Raw genomic sequence first — 26,123 nt, forward strand, 5'->3', positions numbered from 1 at the left:
AGAGGACAGAGAAAAGGCGGTAGTGTTAAATAATTTCTTCTCTTCAGTCTTCACAAAAGAAATCGGGGGGCTACACTAACCCAGCTTGTAATGCTAAACTAAATAATACACCTCAGGAAGTACCCCCATGGCTAACAGAGGATAGACTTATAACTAAACTAGAGAAACTTAACATTAATAAATCACCAGGACCGGATGGCTTGCACCCGAGGGTTCTTAAAGAGCTCAGCCAGGTGATTGCCAGACCATTATTCTTGATCTTTAAAGGATAGTCTACAGATGGGTATGGTGCCAGCTGATTGGAAAAAAGCAAACATGGTACCAATATTTAAAAAAGGGCCGAGATATATCCTGGGTAACCATAGGCCGGTCAGCCTATCAGTAGTCTGCAAGATTTTGGAGGATATGTTAAGGGACTATATAAAAGACTTTAGTAATGAAGACGGTATTATTAGTAGTAATCAGCATGGATTCATGAAAAATCGTTCTTGCTAAACCAATCTATTAACCTTCTACGATGAAGTGAGTTGCCACCTAGATAAAAGGTAAGCCTGTGGATGTGGTGTATCTGAACTTTGCAAAGGCATTTGACACCGTTCCCCACAAACGCTTACTGTATAAACTAAGGAATGTAGGTATGGACCATACGGTGAGTACCTGGATAGAGAACTGGCTCCAGGGGAGTGTCCAGAGGGTGGTGATAAATGGGGAGTACTCGGCTTGGGCGGGTGTGGAAAGTGGGGTCCCTCAAGGTTCTGTCCTAGGACCAATCCTGTTAAATTTATTCATAAATGATCTAGAGGAGGGGATATCTAGTACAATCTCAGTATTTGCGGATGATACTAAACTAAGCATGCCAATATCTTCTATGCAGGATGTGGAAACCTTACAAGCGGACCTGAACAAAATAATGGGGTGGGCAACTACATGGCAGATGAGGTTTAATTTTGAAAAATGAAAAGTAATGCACTTGGGCATAAGAAACACGAAAGCAAGCTACTCATTGGGGGGGGGGGACCTCTGGGTGAGTCTAGGATGGAAAAGGACATGGGCGTACTGGTGGACAACAGGCTTGGCAGTGGCATGCAATGCCAAGCCGCTGCGAGCTAAGCCAACAGAATACTGCCATGTATAAAAAAGGGGATTCACTCCAGAAATAAAGAGATTATTCTCCCACTGTACAAGATTCTGGTTCGGCCACATCTGGAGTATGCTGTCCAGTTCTAGGCACCGGTCCTCATGAAGGATGTGCTGGAACTGGAAAGAGTCCAGAGAAGGGCAACAAAAATAATTAGGGGAATGGAGGGCATCGGCTATGAGGAAAGACTACAAGCACTGAACTTATTCTCTCTGGAGAAGTGACGATTGAGGGGGGATATGATATCAATGTACAAATACTGTACTGGTGATTACCCTAGCATAAGGACAAACTTTTTAGAGAAAGGGAATATAATAAGACGTGGCCAATCACTAACACTAGAGGAGAAACGGTTTAACCTTAAAATACATAAGGGGTTCTTCACTGTCAGAGCAGTAAGGATGTGGAATTCTCTTCCACAAGCAGTCGTATCAGCAGGGAGCATCGATAGTTTCAAAAAACTATTAGATGGGCATCTTAAAGACCACAACATACGGGGGTATTCAATGTACGGTTAACAGCAAACACACACACACACACATCATAGGTTGAACTGGATGGACTGATGTCTTTTTTCAACCTCACAAACTATGTAACTATGTAACACTTGGGTGTCAGAAATATGAACGCAAGTTACTCGCTAGAGAGAGAACCACTGGGTGAATCTAAGATGGAAAAGGACCTGGGGGTCCTAGTAGACAACAGGCTTAGCAATGGCATGCAATGCCAAGCTGCTGCAACCAAAGCCAACAGAATACCGGCATGTATAAAAAAAAAAAAAAAAGGGATTCACTCCAGAGCTAAAACGATTATTCTCCCACTCTACAAGACTGTGGTCCGGCCAAATCTTGAGTATGCTGTTCAGTTCTGGGCACCGGTCCTCAGAAAGGATGTGTTGGAACTAGAGAGAGACCAGAGAGGGGCAACAAAGATAATTAGGGGAATGGAGACTAGAAGCATTGAACTTATTCTCTCTGGAGAAGAGACGCTTGAGAGGGGATATGATATCAATGTACAAATACCGAACTGGTGACCCTAGCATAGGGAACAAACTTTCCAGAGAAAGGGAATTCAATAAGAGATGGGGCCACTCACTAAAACTAGAAGAAAAGCGGTTTAACCTAAAACTGCGTAAATGGTTGTTTACTGTCAGAGCGTTAAGGATGTGGAATTCTCTTCCACAAGCAGTGGTATCAGCAGGGAGCATAGATAGTTTCAAAAGCTTTTAGATGGACACCTTAAAGACCACAACATACAGGGGTATATAATGTACAGTTGAAAGCAAACACACATCATAGGTTGAACTGGATGGACTGGTGTCTTTTTTCAACCTCACTAACTATGGAACTACGATTTTACATATATGCTTTTAACCCTAAATAAGAATCATGGCCTAATATTATCCAAGATAGTTGTCTTTCATGCGTACGGGCAATGTGGCCCATATATTTAAAAAGGGGTCAAAGTCTTTACCAAAGTAACTATAGAGATGTTTGTTTAACTTTTATAGTCTGGAAGATACTAGTGAGTTTAATATAGTTTTTGCTAGAAAAAAAAACATTTTAAGCAAAAGTCAGCATAGATTTATGAAAGACAGAAGTGGTTAGACAAATCTGATTTTGTTTTAGGAGGAGGTGAGCAAAACCTTGGACGGAGGGGTGGCTGTGGACATACTACACTTGGATTTTGTAAAAGCATTTGACACCGTTCCCTACACAAGGCTAATATGCAAAGTAAAGTCTACAGGCTTGAAAAAAGAAGTTTGTAAATGGATAGAAAACTGGCAAAAATACCATATTCTGAATGGTCTAGGGTTGCTAGTGGTGTACCCCAAGGTTTTGTGTTGGGGACCTTATTTTTTTTTTTATCTTTATAAATGATTTAGTGGCTAAAAGTACAATTTCAGTCTTTGCAAATGACATCAAGCTATGCAGTGGAATACATCCGTACAGGATGTCTCCAACTTACAAGCCGACCTCAATGCACTGTTTAATTGGGCAGCTGTGTGGCAAATGAGGTTAATGTTGAAAAATGTAAGGTTATGCACTTGGGAATACAAATATGTAAGCATTACACATACTAGAGGGATTACAAATGGGGGAGTCAATGGTGGAGAAGGATCTGGGTGTTCTGGTAGATGTTAGTTAAACTGGATGGATTTGCGTCTTTCAACCATATTAACTATGTATCTTTGTAGCTTTTCTATTGCAGGTGGTTTTGTTATTTTATTAAGGAGGTGCTTTTGGGGTCTGCAATCCCATGTGAAAGAACACATTAGCTGACAATTTTCAAGGTAGTCAACACAGGAATGTACAGCAGTTTACAAATCACAGAGATCACAATGAAAAGAGTCACAGAGGTTGAAAGCATATAGACTGTTCACTTTGTAAGGGAAGTTGCACTTTGCAAGGGAATTCGCATCAAAACTTTAAGAATGTGAAGTTTTGTTGACTTCCATCATACAATCATGTGCAAGCAAAATGCTGTTCAGTTTTCTTACACAGTATTGGGGATTCTTTGCAAAGTGAACAGCCCATTAGTCTTTAGTAAATCAACCCCACAGAGAAAAGATGGAAAGTGTAAGATGAATGAGGCAGTTTATCTGGCAAATTCTTAAAGGTTCTGTTGTTCTGTTTGCAAGAACAACTTTTTTTATAGATACCGTGGAGAAGGAAAACATGAATTGTCTATAAAAGCATCAACAATATTATTGTTATGGTGTTTGTAAAATTATCTATAAAATATTACATTTAGCAAAAACATAATGCATTCCAAAATTATGAATTGACCAAACACTGCTTTTTCAGAGCAGGAAATGTTAAAATGGAGAGGAGGAATATGGAAATGTTTTTGGAGACATGTAGACTGAAGTACTATACACAAGAAAAGCAGCGTTCAATCATCAGAACTGGATTACCGGTATTCAAGCTGGAGGAACATCACCCTCCACAGGTAGTCTATCCAACAAAGAGAAGCCGGATACTCACTACCATGCAAAAATGTAAATAGTTTATTAGCTACATAAAAAAAGTTCAGTGGAAGAGCATGCTTGCACGTTTCGGCTAAGAATTCTTATACATAGCACTGCCCACGACACACTAAGCACATTTATGCAATTATACAACAATTCCCTTCTTTCAAAGAAGGTGGGGAGAAGCAGGTGAAAATATTTAAAAACAAATAATAAACTTGCAAAGTCATGATAGAAAAACATTACATTATATATATATATATATATATATATATATATATATATATATATATATATATATATATATATATATATATATATATATATATATATATACATACATACATACACACACACACACACACACACACACACACATGTACATCCAGATAATTCAAAAAGGAAATCAAGGAGAAAGATGAGGCATCTACAAGTTATGAGGGTTGATATCTGGTCAAAATACCTTAAAAATAAAAAAATAAATAACACCCCTTATTTTAGGAAGAGATCTAAATCCCACCTGTGATTGAGGCCAGATGGTACCATTGTCTGTAAAGCATAAATCCATAAGACTTCTCTCTCAAGCAGTTTCCTGCATACATTTCCTCCTCTAGATAACTTAAGTATACACTCCACACCATAAAATGAAAAGGATATACACGTGTGTCTAAGTATATTTGTTTTTAACACTGCTCAAAAAATTTAAAGGAACAATTTTTAATCAGTGTATAGCATCAAATCAATTAAACTCCTGGGATATTGATCTGGTCAGTAGCAGAGGGGGTTGTTAATCAGTTTCAGCTGCATTGAGGTTAATTAACAAATGGTGCACTAGATGGGAAACAATGAGATGACCTGCAAAGCAGGAATGGTTTTACAGGTGGAGGCCACTGACATTTTTTTTCCATTTCTTATCTTTTCTGACTGTTTTTCACTAGTTTTGCATATCACTACTGGTAGCATGAGGCAATACCTGGACCCTAGAGAGATTGCACAGGCAGTCCAACTCCTCCAGGAGGGCAAAGTTTCAAGAGAATGGAGGAGATTACAGGAGACAGGCAGTTACTCTAGGAGAGCTAGAAAGGGCCATAGAAGGTCCTTAACCCATCAGAAGGACTGGTATCTTCTCCTTTGTGCAAGGAGGAACAGGTTGAGCACTGCCAGAGCCCTACAAAATGACCTCCAGCAGGCCACTGGTGTCCATGTCTCTGACCAAACAATCAGAAACAGACTTCATGAGGGTGGCCTGAAAGAACGACGTCCTCTAGTGGGCCCTATACATCATGCCTGGCATTATGGAGCTCGATTGGCATTTGCCATTAAACACCAGAATTAGCAGGTCTGTCACTGGCGCCCTGTGCTTTTCACAGATGAGGGCATGTTCACCCTGAGCACATGTGACAGACGTGAAAGGGTCTGGAGAAGCCGTGGAGAATGTTATGCTGCCTGTAACATCGTTGAGCATGACCGATTTGGTGGTGGGTCATTGATGGTCTGGGAAGGCGTATCCATGGAGGGACGCACAGACCTCTACAGGCTAGACAATGGCACCCTGACTGCCATTAGGTATTGGGTTGAAAACATTGGACCCATTGTCAGATCCTACGCTAATGTAGTGGGTCCTGGGTTCCTCCTGGTTCACAACAATAACCAGCCTCATGTGGTGAGAGTATGCAGCCAGTTCCTGGAGGAAGAAGAAATTCATGCCATTGAATGGCCCCCAGCGCTCACCTGACCTAAATCCAGTAGAGCCCCTCTGGGACATTATGTTTCGGTCCATCTAAAGCCACCAGGTTGCACCTCAGTCTGTTCAGGAGCTCAGTGATGCCCTGGTCTACATCTGGGAGGAAATACCCCAGAACACCATCCGTCATCTCATTAGGAGCATGGCCAGATTTTGTCAGGCACCCATACAAGCATGTGGGGGGGGGGGGGGGCATACAAACTACAGAGTACCATTTTCAGTTGCTGCAATGAAATTTTAGCAAAATGGACTAGCCTGCTTCATTATTTTCTCACTTTGATTTTGGGGGTGTCTTTGAATTCAGCTCTCTGTAGGTTGATCATTTTCATTTCCATCAAACAATGTGGCATCCTTTTGTTCCTAACACATTACGCAGTCCATATCAGTGCACATATCTAGAGAGAGAGAGATTTTTCCCCATTGAGATCTGATGTGTTTTCAAAGTGTTTCTTTATTTTTTTCGAGCAGTGTATAACAAATGTATATCTGAAACACTTAAGCCTTCCCTTCCACTCGACTTCATTATGTAGCTAATAAAGTATTTACATTTTTGCTTGGTACTGAGTAGCCGGTTTCTCTATGCAGAGAGAAGTGTTGTTATTGTTAAAGAAGCTTATGTTGTGAAATTAAACATTTAATATTGGAAAATACACTATATGCAAATTGAACAAGTGAGAGAATTTTAATATCTGATAAAAAAAAACAAGTCACTAAGCAATTTTCTATTTAAAATCATTTCTGTTTACTAGTGAGGATACAATATAGCAGTCTCTGTTTTTCAGTTTGTAACTATGTAAGGTGCACATAGATGGCATATGTGAAAATGCGTTTGTGTTTTGCCAATGCATTGATCAAAAGGATCAATGCCTATGAATTGCTCACTGATATATGTAAATTGATATGAGGAAAATGCCAAAAAATTAAAGAATTGGTCTATGCCAGGGCTTGACAAATTTTCCTGAAATCTAGGAGCCAGCTAAAAAAAGTTAGGAGTCAGTTTTTTTTTTGTTTTTTTTAAACAAACAACCAAGCTTTATTTCCAAAAAAATAACATACTAAATTTACACATAAAGACGACTAGAACCCCCGCTCTCCTCTATAGGGCAATCGGATGGAAACAGACTGTCTGTCTGTTTCAATCCGATGCCATCTGATCTGATCCACGGGATGGATAGAAAATAGAACCACCATCCGTCTGTTTTTGGCAGACAGGATCAGATGACGGCAGATTACTGCTCCATAGAGGAGACTCAAGGGTCCGATCAGGTCTGCCTGAAAAACTGACAGGCAGACCTGATCAGACTGCCCGTGTGAAAGGGGCCTTCGGCTGTGGCATGGCGATGAGGAAAAAAAAAAAAAATTATATTATATAATATATATATTTTTTTTATAATAATTGAAAAAAAAAAATAGAAAAATAAATTTTTCATTTTTTTTATAATTGAAAAAAGAAAAATACATTTTTTTAATAATTAAAAAAAAATATTTTTTTTTTAATAATTTAAAAAAATAAATTATTATTAATAATAATAATAATGATGATAACCACACTCCCTGTCCACTTACCTTTTAAGCAAAGGTAAGTGGACAGGGAGATGAAGCCTGCAAAAACTTCCCTCTCATCTCCTCTTGGGGAAGGAGATGGACAGGCATTGAGAACAGGCAGGGGAAACCGCTTTAGTGACTGCTTGTCAAACTCCCAACCACCACAAGAGGGCGCCAGTTCCCCGTTCTCTCACTGAAGAAGGCCGAAAAGCCACGGCCTCAATTTTCGGATGGTGCGGAAGTCCATGCACTTGGTGAGTGGTTGGGGGGCGCAAAAGGGACAGGACACCTCCTGCAGTGCACCCCGGGCGCCAGGTCGCTAATTCTAGTCACCAATGCAACCTGGCGCCCAGGGTTTGTCGAGCCCTGGTCTATGCAAAATATATATTTTAGATTTAGGTAGATTCTGTTAATGTCATCCACTGACTTTCTCTCTTAGGTCCATTATCTTTGATTTTGAGCTCCCAGATGGGCCTACCTGTCACAGTCATTAGATCCTAACCACTAGATGAACCTGTCATATCATATTATTGTAGCACTGTCCCCGTAGGGATTGCTGTGTGTTGGCTTCTTGGGTCTCCCTCTGATTACCTGCAGACAGTCACTAGGGGGATTTTTCACACATCCATCCTTACTCCCAGTTTCTCGTTACTCAACAAACAGTCCAGGGGATTTGGTTTAATATTTATTGTGGAGCTTGGACGGGAGAAGGGAATAGTGCGATACTCCAACTGAACTATTCCCAGTAGAGGAGGACAACTCTCACTCGGCCTCACCAGGTTATTTGTGGAAGCAGACGCACAGCATTAATCATACTTCCACTTGTATGGGAGAATAAAGTCTTCCTGTTCTCTTCAGCAGTAGAATTGATGCAAACTACTTTATTTTCAGGACAATCTCTAGCATCCCATTGACTGACAACCCTCCACTGACTCTTCTAGCTGAAGGGATGGCCCTCTCAGGACAGTACTCACTGTAGGCAAATTCAGATACTTTCTGGTGTCTCCCTTCCAGTCAGCTCTGCAGGACATCTGGGTTCAGTTCCTCTCTGAGTCAGGCCCTCAGGTCGACCACCTGAGGCCACATGACAACTCCTACAGAGGAGGGGCAGCTTTGCCCTCCCTCCGGGACCCCGCTCTCCAGCTGAAAACCCCCAAGCACATGTGCCCTTGGTATTTTTACAGTATTCCAGCATGTACAGAGGCACTTTCCTCTGCCTATCACCAGGGCTGTAACAATGCCTGTGTCAGGCTTCCTCACACTGTCCAATATGCCTCCCTATTGGACCAGTGTGAAACATTTCAGACAAGCTCAGCAGCACCTGAGCACCATGAGCAGACCCTACCAATGAATCCTGCTCTCTGGTAGGCAGAGAGCAATATAAGATTACCTGTCAATCTCTCTGGCAAGCAGAAAGACCCAAAAACTATACTCTCTCTTCTAGCACCTAGCTAGGAGGGTGCTACATTATGGAAAGTAGATGAGTGAAAACCCCTTGAAGCATTAGCATAAACTCTTGACCAGCTACTGATTAAACAAATGTATGTAACCTGTATGCCAAAAGGGGGGGGGAGGGAGGGAGGAGGATCCGGCCACTCCCAATGACACCGAGAAGAACAATAGGTATTGAATGAGGTACAGTATTTTACTTTAGTCAATCAATTGTTCACCCAGAAAGCATTCAGCAACTTTACATTTGCTCCATAAAGAGATCATTCCCAGATTCAGCCATGTATATGGAAATATTGAGGACATTTTCATAGAGGCTTGGTCTCTTCTGTCACACATACTAATTAATTTTGTGGAAAATGAAACTAAGTCACTGCTTTGTAAGCACCCTGAACTTAACATTTCACCATACAAAAGACCTAAAAGAAAGAAGATATGTCTGTTAGCTTACCTGCTGTAACTATTGTATAATATCTCTACAGCTCTTGCATTGCCCTGTCTTTAGGTCTGCTGATGGTTTTATTAACTACTACTACACTACTTTGAAATTGATACACAACTGTACAACTGCAGCAAAGATACAGCACAGCAGTTAAGAAAGTGCTTACTAAGGAAACCTCTCTCAAAATCCTGTGCTACATACTTTTCTGCTTCTACCATTCAACTCCACCAACACAATTTGCAAGCTGCTCTTTAAAGTGTATCTAAGGCCTAAGCATGTTTTTCTTTCCTTTTAGATAGAGTAGGGAAGTAACATTCAAGCACATGCATTTTAATGCTAAAAAAAAAAAGTCTGCCATAATGGTAAAAAAGGAAGCTAGCTACAGGAACGATACATAAAATCCTAACAATGATAATATTTAGCAATGCTATGTGAACATTAATATTATGATGCACATGCATTATTACAATTCATATTGTGAATGGGGCCTTAGCACTGTGGTATAGCATACAGTGACCAGTTATTTCATAATTCTGTAATGAACTCACCACAAAAGTAATTGTTGGTTTACAAGTTCAGAAGTCATTATGAATGCAACTTCCTGGAGATAAAGCCCCAGGTGCTCATAAACTGATAAACATTTGCATCTCACACACTGGTACATCTGCAGAATTTCTTGTTGCAAGATGAAGAAACACATCACTGCCATTCACTATGTTATTTTCAGTAAAAAGCTTCTCTCTCTAGGAAACACGTTTGGGATCTTTATAGAAAAAAAAGCTCACAGCAAATGTTCGATTAGTGGAAGAAAGCTAGCTTGCAATAATTGTACCTTTAGAATAGTATTACTCCTCCGTGATAGTCAATTTTGTTGTACAGGCAAAATGTAACAAAAACTAAATTTGACAAGAAAAGAAAAAATACAAGACAATAAAGGCTATTCTAAAGGCTAGATGGTCCACCAAAGCCTTAAAATGGTTGTAAAGGCTGAAGCTTTTTTTTTTACCTTCATGCATTCTAACAAACCTTCTGTGTGCTGCTCCCCCCACAGCCCTCTAGCACTCACCTGAGCCCCCTCCTGATCCAGCGATGTGCACGAGAGCCTCGGCTGTCCCACGAATCCTTCTCCTCATTGGCTGAGACAGCAGCGAGAGTCATTGGCTTCCACTGCTGTCAATCACAGTCAGTAAGCCAATGAGGAGAGAGTGTGGGTGGGGAAGATCAGCAGCTTTATATGTCTTATGGATGCATAGAGCAAGGGTCAAGACCGAGCATGCACCAGTGTCCCCATAGCAAGCGGCTTGCTATTGGGGGCACTGGTCAAGGGGGAGAAGCCAGAAGTGAGGGTGGGGGACACGGGAAGAAGAGGATTGGGGCTGCTCTGTGCACAACCATTGGACCATATGACCCTGGCAGCACAGTTCCTCCTGTGGTAAAACTTTAAAGCGTAACTCCACCTTTGTTGAGAAAAAAAACATTGCCCTCTGGGTGATCTATGCAGATTGCAAGGATGTTAACAACCTTTGTTGCAGATTACTACCTTTTGCTAGTCTGAATAAATCACTGTTTGTTCCTCTGTGCTGAGTGGGTCTAATAGGAGTGGTTTTATAATTATCTATCAGCTGTGCAGCTACAGTGCACTAATAAGAAAATCTGCTGGGCCTGCATCCCTGTGGATATGTTCCTATTAGGAGTATCTCATCAAAGATGACATTTTTTGTTCTAGGGGATGCCTGAAATCTGAGTGGTATCTTAGGCAGACTTCTGGCAAAATCAGTGAGAAAATAACACAGGCAGAAAATTATGTTTCTGGGGCATGTTTAGTACACATTCTGTGTACAGAACACCTCCAGGTAGCCATTTTGCATTGCATTTTCAAAAAATTACAGCGGCTGCAGATTGAAAAGCTATATTATTTTTTCTTTATTTGCAATTTTTTTCCCCCACAAAAGTGGAGTTACCCTTTAAAGAATGGAGACCGATTACCTCCAAATTATGGTATTAATAAAAGAAGAGGAAGTAATGGCATATTGATGAAAAGAAAATAACGTATATAAAATTTAGCTTTAGATAAAGAGAGGGGAAGCATTAGAAGCCTTGATGGATTTTCTCTGCTATCTGGAGCTCCATTACAGAGATGTTTTCTCACTAACAGCTTATTTACATCTGTGCGGTATGTTATGTTGCATGTTAATATACATAGCATTAAGGTAGCCTATCCATTAGAATGGTCTGCCTAATGCCCTAAATGCACAAAAAAGGTGTGTGCATCCTTTTTATCAATGCGGCACACCATTATGCGCAGTAGTGCATTAGCATCGATTGCAGTTTGCTGAAATGAATAATGCAGTAATGAATACCACCAAAGCACAACAGGGCATGACCCTAATGTAAAAGTGTGAATCTGGCCTTATGGTAATGGCGACAGTGGTTTCACCAGACAAGAAGTGGGAAAATCTTCAATCGAGATACAGAAAGCAGTAAAACACTAACAAGCTTCTAGCCTTCAGGGCAGTATTTTTACTATGAAGCCAAGAACAAGAACACGTAGACATGACCTCAAACTAGCAGGAGGAAAGCTCACAATCTTAAAAAGCATTATTTTACAGAAATGGTAGTTGATAGTTGGAACAAACTTCCTGCAGAAGTAATGATTCAGTCAGCAGTAAGTGGATTCAAACATACTTGGGACAAACATGAATCTAAAAAAAAAAATAATTACAAAAATATTTATAAATTTAAAAATTTCGAAAATGGTCGATGGACCACTTGGTCTTTTTCCCACCACCACTTTTCTATGTTTCTTTTACTGAAAAAATATATATTTTTATGTTTAGGTTACAGATTTTGCCTCGCTTATTGTCTGGTAAGACCATTGTCACCCAAGGGGAAATCTCTAAAGGGGCACCAGATAGCAATAACAATCCAACAAGGGTTCTAATTCTTCCACACTCTACTGGAAAAAAATGTCTGGCTGGACATAGCCTTTAAAATGTGTCTGCTTTCTTTAACTCATGTTATGCTCATATGCTACTGCTCAATGTTTCGGTCTTTTTTATTTCTCTAGACTAGTTATTAGTATATTAATTGACAGGTTTATTCTATTTGATTTCCTAGAAAATATATTTTTCTGCTTTACCTTGCAAAAACCCTATGCTATGTTACCACGTTAGGATGTGCATTGACAGCAGTTTAAGATGTCCAAGGTTGCATTAGGATGTACTCAGCTGTTTTGCCAAGCTCAATGCAAAGCCTGCAAGTAAGACATATTGGTATTGGGCTGCTTTCAACATTTCTTGATAAAAAAAAAAAAAAAGAAAAAGCCAAGCACAGCCATGCTGTGGGGAGTAGTGTTCTATGAACCCTAACAAAAGTGGGGGAAGGAACTAAGGCTGATGCAGTAAGGTTCAGGCATTCCCTTAAACAGCCATTTTACATTTATTGCACCTAAACGTTGTTTTAAATGGATTTTAATGGGTTATTCTCTTATAAACTATCCACACACTAATGTGTATGTAACCATTAGTTTCTATCTGTGGGGTTAATTTAGGAGATTGGGATCTCACTGCATTTCTGCATTATCTTCAAAGAAGTTAGTTATGACAGTCACCTGGAAGCTGCTATTTCTATGTTAAATCTGCAGGCTCCAGAGCTGTAATTCTAATCCAGGTTTCAGTAATTTCTAAGTTATTAACATGGAACAAGCAGCCAGTGAATTCTGAGAAGTATGAACCTCTATTCTGCATGCTTGTGTAAGGGGTAAAAAAAGACTCAATGGGCAGTAAAAGCAGGATTACCCCTGGATCCTGCACTAATAAAAAACACATTAGCAGAAGTGCTGTCCACATTTCTACCTGGACATATCCCTCCTTGGCCTCAAAGTTCAACTTTTAAATCAAATTTATAATGTTGCAAACATATATATATATATATATATATATATATATATATATATAAATATAAATGATCACTGTAAAAATAGTACAAAATAAAGGTGTACAGTACCATGCAAACATTTTAGGCAGGTGTGAAAACATGCTGTAAATTAGGAATGCTTTCAGAAATAAAAGTGTTACAAAATGGAAGGCAAATGAATGGAAGAGAAATCCAAATCAAAATCAATAGTTGGCGTGTTTGCACTCAAAACAGCATCAATTGTTCTGGGTACACTTGCGCAGTTTTTGAAGGTACTCGGCAGGCAGGCGGTTCCCAACATCATAGAGAAATAACTACACATCTTCTGTGGATGTAGGCTGCTTCAAATCCCTCTGTCTTTCCATGTAATCCCAGACAGACTCACTGATGTTGAGTATGGGCTCCATGGGGGGCAAACCATCACTTCCAGGACTCCTTGTTCTCCTTTACACTGAAGATAGTTCTTAATGACATTGACTGTATGTTTGGGGATCATTGTCCTGTTGCAGAATAAAGTTGGGGCCAATCAAATATGGTATGGCACGATGGATAAGTATCTACCTGTATTTCTCAGCATCGAGGACACCATTGATCCCAACTATATCTCCAACTCCATTTGCAGAAATGTGGCCCATTTGCAAGGACCCTCCACCATGCATCAATGTTGCCTGCAGACACTCATTATTGAACAACTCTCCAGCCCTTCAGCGAATAAACTGCCTCTTGCTAAATATTTTAAATTTTGACTCGTCAGTCCAGAGCACCTGCTGCCATTTCTCTGCACTCCAGTTCCCATGTTCATTCATAGGTACACCACTTAGCCTTGTTTCCATACCAAATACCACTTCTGGTCAGATTTCTGCAGGCAGTAGATGGGTGTACCTGCGTCCAACACGTTTCCGCCAGTTCTGTGCTGATGGCACTTCTGGACATCTTCCAATATCAAAGGGAAGTTAGCATGATGTGTCTTTCATCTACTGTATTAAGTTTCCTTGGCTGACCACTACGTCTATGGTCCTCAATGTTGCCTGACTTTGTTCAAGTGTAAAAATTGTGCATGTGTAAAAATGTATGCGGGTTTGAAGCCAAAGGGTTGTCATATCAAACATTGATTTGATTTAAAGGTTTCTTCTGTTTGCTCACTTTGCATTCTGTTTTTTTGTTTTCTTAACAATGCATTTTGCAAATTGATTAAAAAAAAAAAAACTAAAATATATATTTTTGAAAGCATTCTTACTTCACAGCATTTCTTCACACCTGCCGAAAACTTTTGCACAGTACTGTATCTGGATATACTGTGACCACTACATTTCCTAGCACCTTAGGTTATTTTAGTTATGGATGGATTTTTGTTGAAAGAATCATTGCCTATCTTCTTATCCTTCTCAGATCTGCTCCTGTGCCAAACAAAGTAAAATATTAAACCCAAAACCAAAAATGTAATATATTGCAGCTTAACAAACCTTAGATGTGTTGGCTGCATTAACTTTTATTTAGGCTTTTTTCCTCCTGTGTTTTTACCTGCTGATCCAGCCAGTAACATACGTCCCGTATTAGACTGCCCCTTCTCCGGATGAAGGAGCACAAGGGCACCTTTGAAAAGCAGCAGTCTAGAGTGAGGGGTGTGTTAGATGGACAAGCAGATTTAGATGCAAACAAATTGAAGAGCAAACTACAGCTCACACTTTATAACTAGTTACAGAAGTGTTTTTTTTATTTTGGAATAAAGGTTTTACATGAATAAATAATAGTGGATCCTTGTAAGCACCCCTGCCAGTAAGAGGTTTGTTTCAACACTCTAACTGCTGCATTTGCAGGAGAGCTTGTTCTCTTGAGAGTCAACAGACTTACTAGGTGAAAATAAAGACAATAAATCCTAAAAAGAAAAAACGAATGCAGCCATCACATCTAAGAATTGGTAAACTGCAAAAGAAAAAATGTTTACTTTTGGGCTTAATACTGCTTTAGGGCCGGTTCACATTCCTGCGAGTGCGCCGATCGCATGTAATTTGGAGCGCACTGCTCCTTCATTACATGCGATCCGAGGTGCGGATGCGAATTCAGCCATACACTTTGTATGGCTGAATTCGCACTGTATCCGCACCAAACACGCACATGACCCTTTTTTTTTCAGCCGCATCAGGATCGGATCGCACAGTGGTTCACACTTGTGCTCTCCGATCCTGTGCGAACTGTCAGATCGCACTGCAATATGCGATCAAACTGGGAGTGTCGTTAACATTTCATTGACACCCCCTGTGTATCGCATATGGCAGCGTAACCTGCCAGGGGTGCGTTTGCGATGCGGGAACAGGCTGCGAATTCGCAGCCTTCCCGCATCGCACAAGTGTGAACCAAAGTGTGTGTATTCAAACCCTGGCAGTGAACTTCTCTTATTTACTCCCTTTTGGTCTGTTAAACACAGAGCATTTTATTTGTGAATTAATAAAATATCAGTTCTGGATAGAGGTCTGTTTGTTTATCAGCATTTGGTCTAAAAATAGTTGGCACCATTTAAAAATCAGCTGTTCTAAAAACTGGAAAACCATGGCAAAGCATTATTCTCTAGTGTCCATTATAATAAAGTAGTGCATTACTGTGAAGAGTACCACACCAAATTACACCATTACAGCTATACAATCTCCAGCTTAATTTTCACAGTTCATATTCAGCTTGATGCAACCTGAAAAGAGATCAACTACATGTCAAATACACATGTGAAGGAACGCAGATGGAGTTCACAAAGAAAAAAAAAAAAAAAAAAGCAACCGAAATGCACCTGGATGCATGCTACATTTCCATAACTATACAAGCCCTAAAGAAGTTTATGACCTTTATTTACTATAGAGTTGGACAGCTATACTATAGTGTTGGACAGCTACTGTCATACAACTTAGAGACTTGAAACACCATCAGATAACCCACCTAATAAATATCAGGGTTATCAGGAAACAATGTACCTCTAAAAACAGTACGTGGGGGGACTTTATTGAAGTAGCAAATCAACTTATTTTCTGCAGCCAGGATCTTTGATAAAGTTATTGCTAGCTCTTCAGCTAATAGCAAAAGCATAGAAGCATATAAAAATAACTGAATCGCATAGCAAAATATGTAACATAACCCTTCAAGTTTTTCAATAAAGGCATTTCCACTGTAGAGAACTGTGTTGTTAAAACCATATAACTGCAGCATGTTATACAGATTGTCCACAAAATATTCAAGCAAAACTTCCTGAATTCTAGGCACATAATTTTAGCCCATCAGGTGTCTGTATCTTAGAAACAGCCTACTGTCTGCATGGCCTCCTGACTGTCCTGCTGGACAATGCTAAAATCTCATGTTGTCAATGGCTTCAGTTACTTTGTTGAGTAAAAACTTTGGCACAACTCTTAGGCCCCTTTCACGCTAGCGGACCGTTCAGATCCGCCTATCAGTTTTTCAGGCGGATCTGAACGGATGCCCCATGCATCTCTATGGGGCATCGGATGTCAGTGGAGACATGTCCACTGACATCCGATCCGGTCTGTCAAATCTGGATGGATGGATGGAAACCCTATTTTCCATTCGTCCAGCGGATCGGAATCTATGATCCCCCCATAGAGAACAGCTGGGACCTGACAGCTCCGTCTCCGAACACAGAGCGGAGACAGAGCTGCCATCCGTCAGCTCAGCCGGGGATCGGCAGATCGATTCCCTGCTGAGAAAAACGGAGTCCGACAACTGACTCCCATGTGTGAAAGGGGCCTTAGAAGACAGTGACCTGCCTTGGAGGGTCCCATATTGCCATTGTTACATTGTTTTTTTTTTTACCTATTGACCCTTTGGTTTTCTTGGCATGTAAGGCAATAATGGCTGTAGTTTCAAAGTTGAATTCTATAGCACTGGTGATGTAAGCAGTACAATTACTTCAGTTACAGTTCATTCCAATATAGTTTGTAAGGCAACATTAAGGCCCCTTTCACACTTGTGCGACCTAAAAGCTGTGCGTATTTGCCACAATTTTGACTGGACATGAAGAAATTTCTGTGTAATCTTCAGGGCTATGGGCCTCAAAACGCATCAAAGTCGGACCAACATAGTGCAGGGACTACTTTGAAGTAGAGCTGCACGATTCTGGCCAAAATGAGAATCACAATTTTTTTGCTTGGAATAAATATCGCGATTCTCTCATGATTCTCTGTGTAACATCTTTTACATTATAAAAAAAATTGGGATAACTTTACGGTTTTGTTTTCTTTTTTTTTCTTTTTTTATTCATTAAAGTGTATTAATTGCGTTTGAAAGACTGCTGCGCAAATACAGTGTGACATAAAAATTTACAACAATCACCATTTTATTCTGCAGGGTCTCTGCTAAAAAAAAAAATGGATTTTTGTAAAATCTTACCGTAAAATCCTTTTCTCTTAGCTCATTGACAGACGTAGTCCTCGGTGATACAGCACCTTCGGGTTATGTTGCCTCCACAGGAGCAGGACTAGACAGGAAATTAAAATGCTCTGGCCACACCCTAGGGGCAGTCCCAGAGGGTATATCCTCTCTCTCTCTCTCAGCCTCAGCAAATCAGTTATGTCAAAAAGCAGTCTTTAGAGATTTTAACCCAACCCAACTCCAAAACAGAGGGGCGGGGACTACGTCTGTCAATGAGCTAAGAGAAAAGGATTTTACGGTAAGATTTTACAAAAATCCATTTTTCTCTATCGCTTATTGACAGACGTAGTCCTCGGTGATACAGCACCTTCGGGACGTCCCAGAGCAGTATCACAAATGAGGGGTGGGAAAATGGAAATCAAATCCCAATCTAGAAGGCCCAACCGGTGCCAACTAGCAGTTTACAATGCTCATCCTAAATGATGAGACTCAACAAAAAAGAAATTTTTCAAACAGAAAAAAAAAACTCTCGAGGTAGACCACCGGTCTCCTCAAATTGCGGCCTGCAAAACCTTGCGGCCAAATGAGGCATCCGCCGATGCCGTCACATCAATTTTATAGAATTTTGTAAAGGTATGTACCGACGACCAGGTGGCCGCCTTACATACCTGGACCACTGACGCCTGATGGCGAAAGGCCCAGGAAGTACTGAGCGCTCGAGTGGAGTGCGCCCTAACAGGGAACGGAGGACTCTGACCCTTAATAGAATAAGCCTGTACCACCGTCTGTCTAATCCATTTGGCAATGGTCGCGGCAGATGCAGGCAAACCCTTTCTGGGGCCATCCGTGATCACAAAAAGTGAATCCGTCTTACGGAATGATTCCGTAGCTTTCAGGTATACTCTGATTGCCCGAACCACATCCAAGGAATGCAACGCATGTTCCCGATGATGCTTGGGCTGAGGACACAAGGAAGGTAGTACAATATCTTCATTCAGATGAAAATCTGAAACCACCTTAGGAAGAAAGGATGGCTTAGGATGAAGTACTACCTTATCCCTATGAATCACTAGGTATGGGGACTGGCATGATAATGCAGCCAGTTCTGACACCCTGCGAGCAGAAGTGATAGCCACCAAGAAGGCCACCTTCTGGGATAAAATAAACAAGGGAATCTCCCTGATGTTTTCAAAGGGAGGTTTCTGTAGAACCGACAAAACTAAATTAAGATCCCAGGGCGGTAAGGGCGCGCAGACTGGTGGAGCCAGGTGCCGCACCCCCTGGATGAAATTCCGCACCAAGGACTTGGTAGCTAAAGGTTTCTGAAAGAAGATTGCTAATGCTGAAACTTGACCCTTGATGGTGCTCAAGGCTAGCTTCTGCTCAACCCCTTGTTGCAAAAAAGCCAATATTCGAGTCACCGAATAGGTACGTGGAGGAAATCCTAAAGATTCGCACCACGCAATATAAGTCTTCCATGTGTGATAATAGACCTTGCTGGAAGTCGCTTTCCTTGCTTTAATAAGGGTAGGAATGACTGAAGCTGACAAACCTCTGTCCTTCAGTACTTGGGTCTCAATGGCCAGGCCATTAAAACCAGCGACTGTAAAGCACAATGGTAAATTGGTCCTTGAGACCACAGACACTCCCTGAGACGAAGTTCCCACGGAACGTCTGCGACTAGCCTGTCCAAGTCGGCCAGGCCGGCTTGACGAGGCCAGCCTAGAATTTCTAGGACCACTGGCGCTGACTGGATCTGAACCAGGCGTCCCTAGAGCTATCTGGCCCCGACCATCCGAGAAAGTCTGGTCGTTTTCTGTTCCCACACATTTATCAGATACCTGATTGCTATCAGGAAGGGTGATCTTTTCTGGTTGAACCTCAGGGACCGAAGTCACCCGGCTAGAGGCTTCTTGGCCTGTCTGGTCGATTCCTGCGGGGAATTGAGACTAATCTTAGGAAAAGGTAAAGGAAAAGATCTATTCAGGGAACGGTGACTACCGCTCCCTGTAGTACTTAAATGTTGGAAGGGAAGAATCGCACCGGTAGTAGTAGTTGATGCTCGATCTAATGTCCTGAATACCGGTGAAAACTTCCCCCCCACCCTCAAACCGGGTGGGGGCGCACCTTCAGGCTGTGTACTCCTTTGCTTCGGGTTTGGCTGAGTTGGTCCTCTGTTTGTCCGACCAGCCTTTCTTGAACCCTCCTGGAGGAGTCTTGCCTTTCCCGCTAGTACCAGCCGGGCGCCCTTTATGGGCGGTAAAGAAAGGTCCTCGCTTGTTGTGAGGTCCCTTAGCTTTAGCAGCCTGTGGCAAAAAAAGTGCTCTTGCCCCCAGTGGCATCCTTAATGATTTCATCTAGGGTGGCCCCAAATAGACGATTCCCCTGAAAGGGGAGATTCGTCAAGGTCTTTTTGGAACCTAGGTCAGCTGACCAGCATTTTAACCACAGCACACGTCTGAGGATTACCGCTGACATAGATGCATGCCCTAATAGGGGAGTAGTGTCCAAGGCTGCGTCACAGATAAACTGTAGCCCTTGTATAATCTGTTCCATCAAATCAGATGTTTCCTGGGGAATATCTTTTCCCCTAAGGTCTTGGCGTACCAATCTCGCCCATTCCGTAAGTGTCTGGGAAACTAGACCAATAACAATTACTGGTCTAAATGCTGACCCTATCAGAGAGAAGATAGTGCGGGACTCTGCTTCCATCTTTCGATCCACCGGATCCTTAAAGGACGAAGTGTCCTCCACTGGGATAACCGTGGCTTTATTCAGCCTGGAAATAGGTGGATCCACCACTGGTGGTACCGTCCATTTCTTAATGATGGATTCCTCAAACGGATAGCGTCTAGCAATACGCTTGGAAATAGTAAAGGTACGTTTAGAATGCTCCCATTCTCCTTTAATCTTATTACCAAAACACTTGGGTACAGGAAAAACCTTCACCGTTTTTATGGGCTTGTTAGTACCAAAAGGAATCTCTGTATCAGTTGCTTCTGCCGGTAAAACCTCAAGTTTTAAGGTTTCCTGCACTGCCACAACTAGTGCGTCCACCAATGCTTCTTCCTGAATTATAGCGGGAGAAGAAACGTCCTCCTCACTGTCTGAGGGAGCTTTACCTGAGGTAACAGCCCTTGCAGAGGGACCTGCAACTGCAGTGACCATCTCTGAATCTGAGTCAGAGGTGTCAGATAATATAGGGGTAGGCGGGGGTCGCTTCCTTGACCCTCGTCCCTGACAGGCCGCCTCCACCCGAGCCACCATAGACTCCAAAATTGCTGTAAATGCCTCTACACTCTGTGCACCGGCGGGTCCCGTGGCCCCCTCGAGGGAAACAGGTGGGGGAATTTGTGTGGCAGGGTCCATGATTATTCCAGTAACTTCCCGGATAATATAATTCAAAAATAAAAATTTTTTTTTTTTTTTCAGACCCCCAGCGCCACAAAAGCCCCTTAGTGTTACCTGCTAGGGATCCCTATCGATCGAGAGAGAGAGGGAGAGATAGACCCCCAGGCTCACCACTTGATGCTCAGAGTTTAACTGCAACAGGTTACAGCGCTGTCTTGACAAACAGGAAGTCTTTTGGCTGGCTGCCCAGGAAGAAAGGAGGCGGCTCCGCCCCTCTGCACACCTTCCGGCGCCTCCCCTAGCTCCACGAGGTGTTTGGATCACCTCAAACATGGCCGCCCCCATGATGGAGACACGAGGCTACGCCAAAATGGCGGCTCGTGCAATCCAGCAAAAAAAATGGCGGCGGCCTGTACCGAATAGCGGTGTGCTGCAGGGCACACAACACTATCTCTGCATGGGGATTTTTGGCGTGGTTGACGGTACCGGCCCTGGCGGACCTCATGGCCGTTCGGAAGGCCTGCTATAGCTGGAGATTTGACTAGGAAGGCAGTCTACATGTCCGTGGCTTCTGACTGGTAGGTACCTTATTCTTATCACAGTAAGATTCCCAGACTGCCACTGATTACAATCTTTTAAACATGTATACAATTAGATTGTTAGCTCCCAAACCAAGCCTCCTGGCTTTTTGCACATAAAATCACACTCAAAGTAGGGGGATCTGTGCCATGTTATAGGATAGAGGGGGACTCTATCTTACCATACAGAGAGGGGCCCGCGTTCACCACAAGACCCGTCAGGGGGAAAAGGGGGAACATACTACTTACCATACCGGAACCAGGCGGGCACCAACTCCTGACAGTACCCCTCTCCACCGGGGCGGGAGGGCTGTCGACCAATACGGACGCCGTGACTCATGGTCTTTGGCGTTTCAGCGAGACGTTTAACTCGCGGGGTCAGTCCCTTAATGGGACTTTGTCGCGGCCGACCCAGCGCGGAGCTATGGCCTGCACGCGCTCGTAGGCTGAACTGGGGTGACCACCGGATCTCAACATCCAGCCCGTCGCCCAGTTCAGCCTTCTTGCTTGAAGATCTCACAGGAACACTGGAGAAAAAGGCTGTCTAAAAAATCTTTTTAAGAAAAAAATCTTGCCAGGACCGAAGATCCCAACAAGGTATCTAGGTCCTTACTCCTAACTAGACAGAAAATAACTGATTTGCTGAGGCAGAGAGAGAGAGAGGATATACCCTCTGGGACTGCCCCTAGGGTGTGGCCAGAGCATTTTAATTTCCTGTCTAGTCCTGCTCCTGTGGAGGCAACATAACCCGAAGGTGCTGTATCACCGAGGACTACGTCTGTCAATGAGCGATAGAGAAATATATATATAAATGTTTGGGGGTTCTAACTACTTTTCTAGGAAAAATAAACTGATTTAACTTGCAAGCAACAAGTGTAGGAAAAATGTTTAGACTTTAAGAGGTTAAACTTCCTTCCTCCGGCAGAGGGAAAGAAAAGATACAATGTAATTATTTGTGTTTACAGTTCAGTGGGAGACTAATGCTGATAGGCTTTTGCGGGAGGCTTTTTTTTTTTTTTTTTGACAGCTGCTCCCTCACAGCAATGTAAAGAATCGAGCAAGTGTCATGTTAAGATCGTCAGGGGGAGTGAATCGCGATCTCGATTCTGTTACGATTAATCGCGCAGCTCTACTTTGAAGTCACTGCGACTTAAAGTCACACAGATATGAACGGTACTCATAGGAAATCATAGGGTGCGACTTTGCAATCCCAAGTCACACAAGTGTGAAAACGGCCTTACACTGACACTATCTGACCTAACTTTTCTATGTTACAAGTTTAATAAAAGTGAAGTCATTATTAAGAAACAGACAGTGACATAGATACGCATTCAAAGTAAAAGTTCCCCATGAAGTCATATTTGCTGTACACACAGTTGCCTGGCTGGACAGAGAAAATGAACAAATCATAGGGTACCATAATGCCCTTTTCTCTGTTCAGGCCAGTAGCAGTGAACGATGAACTTATAGTTCAACTTATGTAGTTCTCAATGCACTTATAGTCTTTGCTCATTAATCTGTTTTCCCTCCCCTTTTTTATGTGACAGATATTAAAACGGTGAAAACATTAGCCCAACCCCCAAGTATACATTTAATTTTTTCATGTCAATTCACAATATTACAATTCTGCAGAAAAACTGCACAGAGTGCACTGTGTGCATATAAGAAAAAATACCCAGCACATGAATAATACCAGCATCTCATGCATCATTTCCATCATCCTGCTTCCACAAAATGACGCTCATCCTTAATAATTTACTCCATTCATCCACTGCAGTTGCAATACTGCTCCTGAAAAGCAAAGGGTTCTACATGTTGTACCTTCCGTTATAGCCCTACTTGGTTCTAACTGCCTTTTTTAGATGCCAAATGTAAGCATCCTAATCATCTGGACCTGTAATCCCATTGAATTAATTCCCTTGGACTCACTTTCTGGTTTAAATAAAAAGGGTCTAAGTCTTCGATTGGCACAGCAAGAAGTTTCGGATTAACATCGCCGTAGATAAACGGCAAACTTTTTCCTGCTTCCAGGTCAGAGTTTGGTGAAGGTTTATTTTCTTCATCATCGTCTCTGTGGCTACTGTCTGGCTTTGGTGGCTTTTTTTTCTTCTCCTCTGCTATACGTTTTTCAATGGCAGCCAGCGATTCACGAGTAAATGCTTTGAAGCTGTCAGGACCAGGTGGTGCCATAAGCGGAGCTGCCATCTTTTCATCCTGCAGCAACTTCTTTTTTTTAAATAGCACCCACGACAGTCAAACTCTGAAGAGGAAAAAAAAAGGAAGAAAATGTAAGAAGGTAGATTTTTCAGCATAAACAACAATGTACATAACAGGCTATGCTTCAACAATTATAGCTCATATCAATCGATCAGCAAAAATCTAGAGTTGTGGGCGGAAGGTCTCACCTACTTAGGAAGAGAATTATGGGTTAGACACTTCATATAGGGCCTTACAGAAGTGATTACACGCGCAATCAATGATAACATGAGACATCAGTATGCCCAGAACCATGGGGTAGTAGGCAGGAATTTTTTCATTAACCTTTAAAACACACTTAACCACTTTAGCCCCGGAACATTTGGCTGCTGAATGACCAGGCCACTTTTTTCAACTTGGCACTGCGTGATTTTAACTGACAATTGCGCAGTCATGCAATGCTGTACCCAAACAAAATATATGTCCTTTTTTTTCCCCACAAACAGAGCTTTCTTTTAGTGGTATTTGATCACCTCTGCGCTTTTTATTTTTTGTGATATTAATAAAAAAAGAGAAAATTTTGCGAAAAATTGACATTTAAAAAATATCCAATATATTACATTTTTGTCATATATTTAGGCCAAAATGTATTTAGCTACACGTATTTAACAAAAAAGATTCTCAATGAGCGTATTTTTATCCACTATAAATCCCCAAAATTTGACCAGGCCCTATTTTGCGATTCGGCACTGCGTTACTTTAGAAGACAATTGCGCAGTCGTGCGACACTGTACCCAAACAAAAATATACGTCCTTTTTTCCCACCAATAGAGCTTTCTTTTGGGGGTATTTGATCACCTGTGCGATTTTAAAAAAAAATTCCCCAAAAAAATGTAAAAATCTAAATTGTTTAACATTTTAGGCCAATTTGTTTTCTGCTACATATTTTTGGTGAAAAAAAAAAAAAAAAAAATAATAAGTCTATTTTGATTGGTTTGCGCAAAAGTTATCGCGTTTACTAACTACAGGAAAGATTTATGTCATTTTTATAGTTTTTTTGTTTTTTTACTAGTAATGGCGGCGATCTGCGATTTTTTGCGGGACTGCGACATTGCGGCGGACAGATTGGACCCCTAACTGACATTTTTGACACTTTTGGGGGTACCAGTGACATTACTACAGTAATCGGTGATAAAAATATGCACTGTTACTGTAATAATGACACTGGCAGGGAAGGGGTTAACACTGTTGGTGATCAAGGGGTTAAATGTATGCCTTATGCTTAGTGACATGTGTGGGGGAGGGGGTTCTGTGACACAGACACAGATCGCAGGTTCAGTTATGTCACAGAGAGGATCCGCTTGCTTTGTTTACACAAGCAGGTGGATCTTCTCACACTTTCCCCGACGATCGGGGAAGAGAGGCGGCAATCGCTGCCTCTCCTCCTCCGGCCCGACTCCCGCTGTGTTTAGACACAGTGGGAGCGAGCCTCCGGCAGCGCGCACATGCCGCTGAGATCACTAGGAGTCCAGCGACGTAGGTCTACGTCGCTGGACCCAGGGGAGTCAACCTGCCGCAGTAGTATTAGTGTGAGTGGTCAGCAAAAAATAGCAGACCCATAGTTCTTTCGGCAATAAATTGGCTGCGGCTGTTTATTATTGGTTTAAAATTTTTATCAATAAAACATGAAAACACTTTGACAACCTAGTCACTATGGCTCAGGCTGAATCAATATATAAATCAGCAGAATTTCATAACTCCCAACTTAAAAAACCAATCATAGCAAAATACTTTATAAATTAATAAAAAAATGCCCCAAATGCGACAAAGGTGACCCACCACATAATAACAGCCGTGACATAAAGGGAGGGAGGGATGGGGAACACCACAGCTGTGCCTTCTGAGGCAAATGAGCCCCGCTGTAACAGAACCCTCCTTATATAGCCCCCCCCCCCCCCGAGGCTGTTCTAGAATCTTCTGCTGATAGTAGCCCTGTACCAAATTAGTCAAAGATGTATGTTCACAATGACAAGGTATTTAACCACTTAAGTATAGGGAAGTTACACCCTCTTCCTGCCCAGGCCAAATTTCCGCTTTTAGCGCTGTTGCATTTTGAATTGCGCGGTCATGCAACACTTTACCTAAAACAAATTTATGTAATTTTTTCCGACAAATATAGCTTTCTTTTGGTGGCATTTGATCACAAAAAGGTTTTTTCTTTTTTGCCAAAGACCTAAAACTTTGGGGGAAAAAAAGTTTTTTGTTTAGGTTATAAAATTTTGAAAATAGATACGCTTTTTCCTGCACTGATGAGGCTGCACTGACAGGCACTGATGAGGCACTGATGGGGTGGCACTAATATGCAGCACTGATGGGCACTGATATGTGACACTAATAGGTAGCACTGATATGCAGCACTGGCGGGC

The 26,123-nt window shown here is 41.8% G+C and overlaps 1 protein-coding gene across 1 annotated transcript in view; it reads right to left on the reverse strand.

Annotated features, from left to right (window-relative positions):
* SCN8A (sodium voltage-gated channel alpha subunit 8) overlaps nucleotides 1-26,123 on the reverse strand; it is a 328,265-nt gene that overhangs the window by 209,408 nt on the left and 92,734 nt on the right. Inside the window, exon 2 of the mRNA XM_082244781.1 lies at nucleotides 23,431-23,761. Within this exon, the coding sequence (XP_082100907.1) occupies nucleotides 23,431-23,706 (276 nt within the window). The 5' untranslated portion in view covers nucleotides 23,707-23,761. The remainder of the gene's footprint in view (nucleotides 1-23,430; nucleotides 23,762-26,123) is intronic.

Source organism: Pelophylax lessonae (assembly GCF_965119305.1).
Source record: "Pelophylax lessonae genome assembly, chromosome: 2".
Taxonomy (NCBI): domain Eukaryota; kingdom Metazoa; phylum Chordata; class Amphibia; order Anura; family Ranidae; genus Pelophylax; species Pelophylax lessonae.